The following is a 10,108-nucleotide window of genomic DNA, read 5'->3' as shown; positions in this document are numbered from 1 at the left end:
ATGTTCAAGTACCGGATCCGCATGTTTTTTAATGAACTGAAAGTACTGGTTTTTATGCGATCCGATTCGAGACAGTCCAGCACAGACGGAGAGACACAGCCAACAACAACCATGCGAGGTCTAGGGATGGGCGGCTGCGGCTGGCCGCCTTTTGTCGACTGCCATTCCCGGGATGACGAGGAAGAGTACTATGGCAGCGATCCGCGGCCACGGAGCCTGGCTTTTGAGGAGAAGGACCCCAAGCTGCAAGTGGGCCTGGACGCCGTGTCGTTGGCCAGCACTACGAGCAGCATGCGCACGCCCCAATGTCGGATCTGTTTCCAAGGCCCAGAGCAGGTACACAATGCTGAGCTCCAAACACCCTGCCCCACATTCGTCTGCTTTCCTATGACTGCCCTGTTTTTAAATAAAATAATCTGGTGAATTCTGACAATAGTAGTGCAACATACATTTCCTTCTTATAAAAAACGAATTTGTAATGACACAGTTGACACTGCCTAACATCACAACAACACATTGTTTCTTTTCCAAAACGGTCAGTATGGGCTATTAGAGGCAGCATTTCCAGAACAACTGAAATCTGGCCAGCATAGCAACAAAGAAAGTTACCCATTTAGGTCTGCTACATGAAATGAGTGAGCAAAATTACATGATTGTGTTAATCTCTTAATCAATTGAATATTGATTGATTGATTTGTATTAAGAATCATTGACAAATGTTATTTTATGTATACAAAAGGTTTATATTGACCATGGCAACACATAAATCAATCTATTTATCTTTCTTTTTACATTTACTTGTCAAAATGTTATGCACCATAGTACAGAGCCAAAACAAAACAATACAATACAATACCTATACAGCTCTTTGGTCTGCAGCCAAATATTGGTCTCACCAGATGTGCAGAAACCTGTACCGCCTGGCTCAGCAGGTAAACCTGAAGTCTGAGATAATTAGAAACACTGTAAATCCTGTTTGAGAACAGATGGATATTACCACTTAGTCACTACCCCAAGATAGGGCTATGGTGTTATTACAGCACATGTGCTAATGCATGGCATCTGTCTCAGTTTATATTGTAAGGCATAGTAAACTGGAGAGGCATGGAAAGAGTTGATACATACATTCAATACATGTGGCTTTGTTGTGGATAATATCCATTTAGATATCCATGTCACAATGAGCAACACATGAGTGAAGATTTGTCACAATCCAACATCTGTTAACAAAAGGCTGATGTTTGGGCTTCTGGTTCCCAGACAAGGTGACTCATCGTGCAACGTGGCGCCTACAGTAGATGTCTCTTTTAGCTATAGACAAAGAGAGCACGCACACAAACAAAGCATCGAGACACAAAGACCATGCTCATCAGTGTATCAGACAACCATGCTCATCAGTGTATCAGACAGGCATGATATTATAACTTATCCACCTTAACAGCACTCATGTCTCAGTCCTAAGTCTATATGAAGGGGGAAATTGCCATGTTCCCTCAGGTGGCAGTGGGGATGGGGTCGGTGGCAGTGGGGATGGGGTCGGTGGCAGTGGGGATGGGGTCGGTGGCAGTGGGAATGGGGTTGGTGGCAGTGGGGATGGGGTCGGTGGCAGTGGGGATGGGGTCGGTGGCAGTGGGGATGGGGTCGGTGGCAGTGGGGATGGGGTCGGTGGCAGTGGGAATGGGGTTGGTGGCAGTGGGGATATGGGCTGGGCGCAAACACACACTTTGCCATCATTGTTATTTCATTATTCAAGCAGGTCACAACAGGGGACAGAATCATGTCGCTGTCAGTGGGCCAATTACCCAGAGATAAGATCACCTTGCTCTGTGGGCTGAATTGAATATGAATCCTTATTAGCTGCCTGTCAAAGCTGTCAGTATAGGCCATGGTACAATAGCTGTGCCATTGATTCTACTTAACATTGTGTAGTAGTTCCACCAAGCTGTGCCAGTCATGACTGTGTGTGTGTGTGTGTGTGTGTGTGTGTGTGTGTGTGTGTGTGTGTGTGTGTGTGTGTGTGTGTGTGTGTGTGTGTGTGTGTGTGTGTGTGTGTGTGTGTGTGTGTGTGTGTGTGTGTGTGTGTGTGTGTGGGGTGTGTGTGTGTGTGTGTGTGTGTGTGTGTGTGTGTGTGTGTGTGTGTGTGTGTGTGTGTGTGTGTATTATACTTGTTCCCACAAGTATAACACAATATAGAAATAGTCATTGTGAGGAAAAAGCAATGTAATGTTCAGATTGGAGGCTGCTGTATGTATACAGGACAGGTCTGTTTGAAACTGAAAGGTGCCGTTAGTATTTACACAGTAAGATCCCGAGTGTTACTCTGGGAATGTAAAGAATTACAGCTCCATTTCTACACTAAAGACTTGAACACTCTGGATTGTTCCGTCTAAGAATAATGTATAGAGTGAGAGAGAACTGTGAGTGATGACTGATCTTGCTGTTCAGTGGACCAATTTCGTCGTTCACTCTAAAGTATTTCCACAGGGTCTCATTTTGTGTATGGATAGAACTTTCTGAGATAACTTTCTGCCTAGAACCTTCTAGCTGAGAATTGGACCTTTAAAGCTTCATTCTGTGTATGCCTTGCTGTGTTACTGTAGAATCTCAAAGGGTGAGATGCAGATTGAAAAGTATTTGACTTAATTTAATTCATGATCATTTTATTTGCTCCACTGGGATCAAATTATGTGCATAAATAAATAAGGGTCAAAATATGTCTTGTATGTCTTGTAAACATGGATAACTACACAGTGCAAACAAACAAACTTTATTCATTGTCGAAAAACTGTCCAACACAAAAGTCCCATTAACAGTGAATGTCAATGTCACAACACATTATTTTGTGAACGTGTAGATCTGCTATTTTTAGCACATGACATTGTCGTATGATGGAGTATGAATTAAGCATCTCCAGATGCTGAGACTTAGGGCTATATACATATATTGGTGTCATTGCAGATTGCTATGCTCAGAATGTCTCACTAATTATATACAGTGTACACTATGAAACCTTTTTACAGTGTAGAATATCAGTTTCAGTCTTTCCTTCAGGTCTTCAGTTTTCGTTCCCCTCTGTCATATCATGTACAGTAGCAAAGGGATGATGCAGGACCGATGCAACTGGATTCAGGTGTATTGAATCATTCCCCTCTCTCCTCAAACTGTGATTTGCCCCTTCACTTGCCTATGTGTCATAGTAGTGATTTTCTGCTAATTGATTTTCTGCTAATTAATAGCTTGTTTTCATTCCCCAGAATATCATTCTACCCTGATCTCAGCCATTTTAGAGGAATTCCCTGGTTTAATCCTTTTTACTCCAATGGCACACAAGAGCATCTTCTCTGTAGCTTTGATTTGATTCATTGAATACTTCATTAACAAGATTATGAACAGTACGGGTCGTACAGTCAAAGGTTTTGCTAAAAGTACATACAAATCCCAAGGGGCTTTTTTCCATTATGGTCCATTGTACTCAAGCTTTGAGGCCACTGGCTGCCTCAGAACACGAGGGCCATTCAACAACACATGACATTTTCAAAATGTTGTCTTTCATTTAATTCTTATTTAGATCTTCATATATTTCTGCCCTTCTTTATGGTATCTTAATAATGTCAGCAGGCAAGTTAACATGTAACTCATCTGCCAAATAAAATCTCTGTTCGGTTGGACACTTTTTATTGGACAATGCCAGATGGGGCAAAATAGAGTACCAAATTGAGAAAATGTAGGGCTATATACATAAAGCCCTCCTATGTATAATTGGTGTCATTGCAGATTGCTGGTTCACTACTTATATATGGCCATAATGATTTGACCTATTTGTATATATTATACACAGTAAATGATTTCACATGGTGGTGTTTACCTGGAGAAACACACTGACCTCTCGGTGTGTGTGTGTGTGTGTGTGTGTGTGTGTGTGTGTGTGTGTGTGTGTGTGTGTGTGTGTGTGTGTGTGTGTGTGTGTGTGTGTGTGTGTGTGTGTGTGTGTGTGTGTGTGTGTGTGTGTGTGTGTGTGTGTGTGTGTGTGTGTGTGTGTGTGTGTGTGTGTGTGTGTGTGTGTGTGTGTGTGTGTTTTGTTTTGTTTTGTTTTGTTAGACAGACAGGGCAGACATTTATGGTCTACTAAAACATAACAGTAAACAGTGCTGTGTTTCTGTATAGGTAAACACCCCACACAACTCCAGGGGCTGATAACTGCTGGTATAGAGGGAAAAAAAATATTTATTGATTTACGTAAACAAAGGGCAAAGTCACATACTATGCCTTAAACAGTTTAACTTTCTCCTCTACCTTTGATAGAGCGAAGTGTTTGTTTGACCACCATTAAAAAGTCATCGCCCTCCTGTTTGAGCAGAAGGGTGTTGCTTGTTTTGGGTGGTGCAGAGGGCTGGTATTGATTGAGTTCACCCTGAGCCTGCATGTGGCTCACCTCTCCTTCACCTGCCTACCCTTGAAATCTCCCTACTCCCCACTGTTGCTGCTGAGTGGTAATAAGCCCTCTTGCCAACAGACCTCAGCATCAAGCTGTGTCCATTCATTGATTTACTAATGATCCACACATCTTTCCAACACATACTGTAGTACATTTTTAGTAACTAGAGGTTGGGGCCCTCTACACCTACGCTATGCGGATCCAACTGATCATAATGTCAGGGGCTTTGTCAGAGTATACCCGTTGTACCTGTCTATGTCCCTTTTGTGTTTGAGCTCTGTATATGTTTACCTATGTCCCCTTTAATAATAATATCGCAAATGTATATAGCGCTTTTCTGAATACTCAAAGACGCTTTACATGGGGGGCAAGAGGAAATAACAAATAAAAACTACTTTTTTGTACCACATGACGTCACATGACGTTTACTGCTGTAAGCAAACATTAAAAGTCCATAGACTTGGCTGCCATATGACGTTGGAGGAGCTATAGTGCCCCTCAAAAACACCAAGGAATAAAATCAATAAAAACAGTGGAATGAGTTAGCCTTGTAGTTGTTCTTTGACCGGGAGCCAGTGCAGGTTGCAGAGGACTGGTGTTATATGGTCACAACCTCATATCCAAACAACTCGGTCCTCCCTTAAGCCAATTTTAATATACTAGACTGGTGCCCGGCTGTAGAGCACCAAGACTGTAATGATGGAAGTTGGAGATCCATGCCCCACCCGGCTATGCAATACCTGTTGTACCCGTGTCAGAGTACCCGTTCCACCCATCTGTCTGTGCCCCTTTCATGCCCATACATGGAGATTTCTGGATCTGTCTCTCTGTGTCCCTTTATTCCTATATATGTAGTTCTGTGTCAGGCATGCCCAAATATGGAGTGTTGTGGTGTCAGAACAGGCCAACTCCATATATGGACCCTGGGCAGGGGCCCTCTCCAGAGCCCGGGCAGAGGCCTTTTGTGGCGGTTCTGGACAACCGTGGGTCCGGCCAACTCGGCACTGGGCACTGCACTCCCTGTGGGGATGTGGAACGCGTGTGTCGAATTTGAAGAGACATGGTGCATTTATAGATAGATAGATAGATAGATAGATAGATAGATAGATAGATAGATAGATAGATAGATAGATAGATAGATAGATAGATAGATAGATAGATAGATAGATAGATAGATAGATAGATAGATAGATAGATAGGATACAGTCTTGATGGCAATGATGTTAACTTGAAACCCCAGCATCCATATTCTGGGGGGAACATTAGCCAAAGATAGCAGATCTACAAGCCCACAAATACATTTGCTGTAGAGTGGAGAAAAGTGGTCCAAGTACAGATGCAACTAAGAGGATAGGGTTTATGTAGCTCTGGTCCATAGCGTACTACTATGGACCAGAGCTAGGGTTTATGTGGTTATTTCCCCAGGAATGTGTAGCCTACTGTATCGTATGTCATGTAACATGTTTTTCTTTAACTTATGTCCTGCAGGGAGAATTGTTGAGCCCCTGTCGTTGTGACGGTTCAGTGCGCAACACGCACCAGCCCTGCCTCATCCGCTGGATTAGTGAACGGGGCTCATGGAGCTGTGAGCTCTGTTACTTCAAGTACCAGGTCCTAGCTATCAGCACCAAGAACCCACTGCAGGTAACAACAATGGAGCCGTTTATGCACTGCATAGCTCATACAATGTAGACAGTGGGCCTATAGGCTCGCTATCTGAATGTATTTCTTATTGTATTTTATTTTTAAGGTTAACAACGATACTTCACATCCCCTCCCCCAATTCCCTGGTCTTGCTAAATTTGAACGAATCAACCACTGCAGCCCACAGGGCTGTGTCCAGATTAGATCATTTCGAGATGGCAAATTGAAATTACAAACTGCAGTGAAATGGCAAGCAGGCCAATACAGCAAGCAGGCCAATACAGCAAGCAGGCCAATACAGCAAGCAGGCCAATACAGCATGCTGCATTTTGACTGTCAACATCATTCATTATGACAAATCAAGTCCAACTTTGATTGAGAGACAAACTGGTTAGGTACAGTTGGGTGCCACCGATATTGTCCCTTATCATTTGACCCATTTATTTAGGCCTGACCTCAAAATTTTAAAAAATCCTTCTAAATCCTCTAGTTTTCTGAAATAAATATTTTCACGATTTTTCAAAAATAGCAGACCTACAAAGCTCGTAGCGCGCCACTCGGTGGCGCGCTATGAGCTTGTAGATCTGCTATTTTTCAATAGCTAAATTATAACAATGTTTAAAACACCAAAAGGGGTTCCCGCCCAAAATGGGTTAACTGTCCTTTTGCGCAGATCACGCAAACCTCAGCAAAAAGAAAAGGACAATATCGATGGCCTCCAACTGTATAAGACAAAGTTGGAAAGACACTTAACCCCCCTCCCCCCCCCCCCCTATGGGGAAAAGTCTCTACTGATACAAATTGTACAAATTGTACACTCTGATGATTTTGAGAGAGATTTTTTAAAAAGCTATTAAATGGGGGTCCGTGGTGTAATGCATATCAAATAAGTGATCCTTGAAATTAAAACTGCTATGGGCGTAAAAATCTTCTCTTATGGGGGTCACTGGTATATCTTTTCAGATGGGTGTCCACGGGCTAATATCCATTTGCGGATTCCTGACATGAAAACGTTTGAGAACCACTACCGCTATATACGGTTTTGATTGATTGATTGATTGATTGATTTATTAACAGTTTGCAGAATTACAGTACATTTCAAGTACAACTCAATACAACAACTGTTAACTGTGAGTGGACGACACCATAAAGCATTACACTTGTTTACAATAGGGCCCACCATTTTCAATTCATCAAAACAATTAGAGACGTACGAATATACACAACTATATATATATCAAAACAGGAAATCATCATAGAGGAGGTAAAAAGGGAAAAGAAACATATACAGTGAGGGGTAAAAGGGGTGGGCGTTCCACATTTTGGTGGCATAGGAGCAAAATGAATTTAGTCCCTTGTTTGTGCCGAATCTGGGTTGCACATGGTTTGTTGAACTCCCTCTGGTGTTGTGGGTGTGGACTTCATTGACATTAAGGAAGTATTTAGACAGGTACATATACATGTATCTTGGTGGTGTATCGAATCTTGTGGACCAGACCCATTGCAAGATGCTGTACTCTGTCGTCAACCCTAAGCCATTCCAGCCTGTCAAAGTGGGCAGGGGTGAGGTGGGTTCGGGGAGTGAGGCCAAGTAGTAGCCTGACCAGTTTGTTTTGGGAAGTCTGGAGCCTAGTTTTAAGGGCCTTAGAGGTGCTGTGGTATCAGAAGGTGCATGCATAGTCGAAGAAACCTTGTACGAGGGCTCCTGTTAGGGTCTTCAAGTTGTTTTTGTTGACCAGTGAGGAGATCCTGTATAGGAATCTTGTTCTTTGGTTGACTTTTTTGATTACGTTGGTGGCCATTTTATCACCGGAAAGATTTGCCTCCAGGATGGAAACGGTACTGCTGTGCTCTCTGCAGGGCCGGTCCTGAGCAATCTGGCGCCCCAAGCAAGATTTTTCGCGGCGCCCCCCCCCCCCCAGTTTGTATACTGTTTATTGAACATTTCAATAAACATAACATCTTCTGTGTGACTTTATACTGCACAATTGTTACTCTGAGAGTTGTGTGAAAGCAATTTCAAGCAATTTGCAACCATGGAACCAAAGTCCATTTGGGTCTTTTGTACACTATAATGACTATAAGTGTGCAGTGATTGCTGATACATTGTTGTTTCTTCCTCCTCTCCAGTGGCAGGCCATCTCCCTGACAGTGATAGAGAAGGTACAGATTGCCGCCATCATTCTGGGTTCCCTGTTCCTTATTGCCAGTATCTCCTGGCTCATCTGGTCCTCCCTCAGTCCTTCTGCCAAATGGCAGCGCCAAGACCTGCTCTTCCAGATCTGCTACGGCATGTACGGCTTCATGGACATTGTCTGCATAGGTAAAGGGCACCTTCCTGCTTCATGCTTAAATACCGAAACAGTTGCGAGACATAGCCAAAATACTTTTGGGGGTCCTCAGCCCAAAAGGTTGAGAACCCCTGCACTAGAGTACAGAAAATGTAGATATATTATGTAGATACTAGATATATTTGCAACAACATTCAAAGATGTTTCATAAATTCTCTTTTATCTGAAAGAAGCTGTAGAGATCCTACAGTGAAACCTGCAGGATTGTTCTCCTGAAATGATGAATTGCTTGTGATAGAAAATACTGAGAACAGATGGCATCAGATTTCTGCACAGTGATTATTACCAACAGTCTCTTCTGATCAGTTGCAATGTACAGGGCCGTATGTTCACAGGCGCTTTGTATAACACTTGATGCAAATTATGGGTTTGAATTAATTCCCCCTCACAGATTTCTTCATCTGATTTTGGCTCAGTATATCAATTCATCTGTTCATCTTCATCTTTTTTCATTTCAAGGTCTTATAATCCATGAGGGCTCATCGGTGTACAGAATCTTCAAACGATGGCAAGCTGTCAATCAACAATGGAAAGTACTGAACTATGAGAAATCAAAGGACTTGGGGGACCCATTGAGTTCCAACAAGACAGGGGGCCGTGGTTCCCGCAGTAACCCCCATGGCCTGGGAAGCAGCAGCGGAGGGCGACAGAGCAGGAGGCTAAGAACTATTCTAAACCACCACTGTGGATACACCATCTTGCACATCCTGAGCCAGCTGCGGCCCAACGATCCACGGATCAGTGCCGCGGCCAACCGAGAGGTGGTGATGAGGGTCACCACCGTATGAGTGTGACTGAGTATGTGTGACACACATACACTGTATGTCTTGATGTGTTGAGGGACTTAGGGACCTAACATACTAATGTATGAAAAGACTCAGAGGTGTGAGCTCCGAGATGCCCGGAGCATCAACAGACAGCAAACTCTTGAGGATTTCTCCTCTTGTTTCTTATAACAAAGGAAGCCAGATGCTCCTTTTCAGTGACTAAAGAACTGATGACAATAATGATGAAAATTGTGTAAAAGACTTTAAAACATGAAATGTGAGAAAAATGATTAAAGGAAAAAAGTAATGGGCTTTATAACTTAATGAGAAGTTTGTTCCAGTTCAATTTCAGGATGCACAAAGACATTTTGTTTTTGTTTTATTTGATCTGTTTTGTTTTTCTTTCTTTCTTTTTTTTTAACTATTGGTTCTTGGTTTGTTTTAATTGTCTTTTTAGGTTTTGTTTTACTCATTTTGATTTTGTACGGATATATGATTTTGGCGGAAATCATGTAACTTCATTCAAGCATCCAGTCAGCTATGTATAATTCTCTTAGAATTTCTGAAAGCTAATGCTGATAATGGACCGAAAACTGAAAATGACACATTTTACATACATAAAACATGATAAAACACAGACATGACCGCAAAACAATAAGTCATTACGAGTTATTAAAAAAAGAAAAAGAAAAAAAATCAATGATGATTTCAGTGACACCGAATGTTCTGCAATAAAGATGCCGTATGTACATTTCACAGGGAATTTTGCATGGGTATATAATTTTTATCCTCCATCACATAACATAAGCACATAACACAATTTACGATACTTCGAATGGTGCTTGCCAAAATAAACACTCTAAAACATCTGATTTCATTGCACCAACTCTTTGTCAACAACATGACAAATG

At 42.3% G+C, this 10,108-nt stretch overlaps 1 protein-coding gene across 1 annotated transcript; it reads left to right on the top strand.

Annotated features, from left to right (window-relative positions):
- Positions 1 to 9,218, top strand: marchf9 (membrane-associated ring finger (C3HC4) 9; the record flags this gene model as incomplete). The annotated part of the gene is made up of 4 exons (XM_079522901.1): positions 1 to 336; positions 5,924 to 6,079; positions 8,210 to 8,402; positions 8,890 to 9,218. The coding sequence occupies 4 exons, from the start codon at positions 1 to 3 to the stop codon at positions 9,216 to 9,218; spliced, it is 1,014 nt and encodes a 337-aa protein (XP_079379027.1).
- Positions 9,219 to 10,108: the final 890 nt, after the last annotated feature.

The sequence above is a fragment of the Electrona antarctica genome (genome assembly GCF_951216825.1).
Source record: "Electrona antarctica genome assembly, chromosome: 2".
NCBI classification, from domain to species: Eukaryota; Metazoa; Chordata; class Actinopteri; order Myctophiformes; family Myctophidae; genus Electrona; species Electrona antarctica.
Note: the sequence above shows the minus strand (reverse complement) of the source record. Positions and strands in the feature narration are given on the sequence as shown.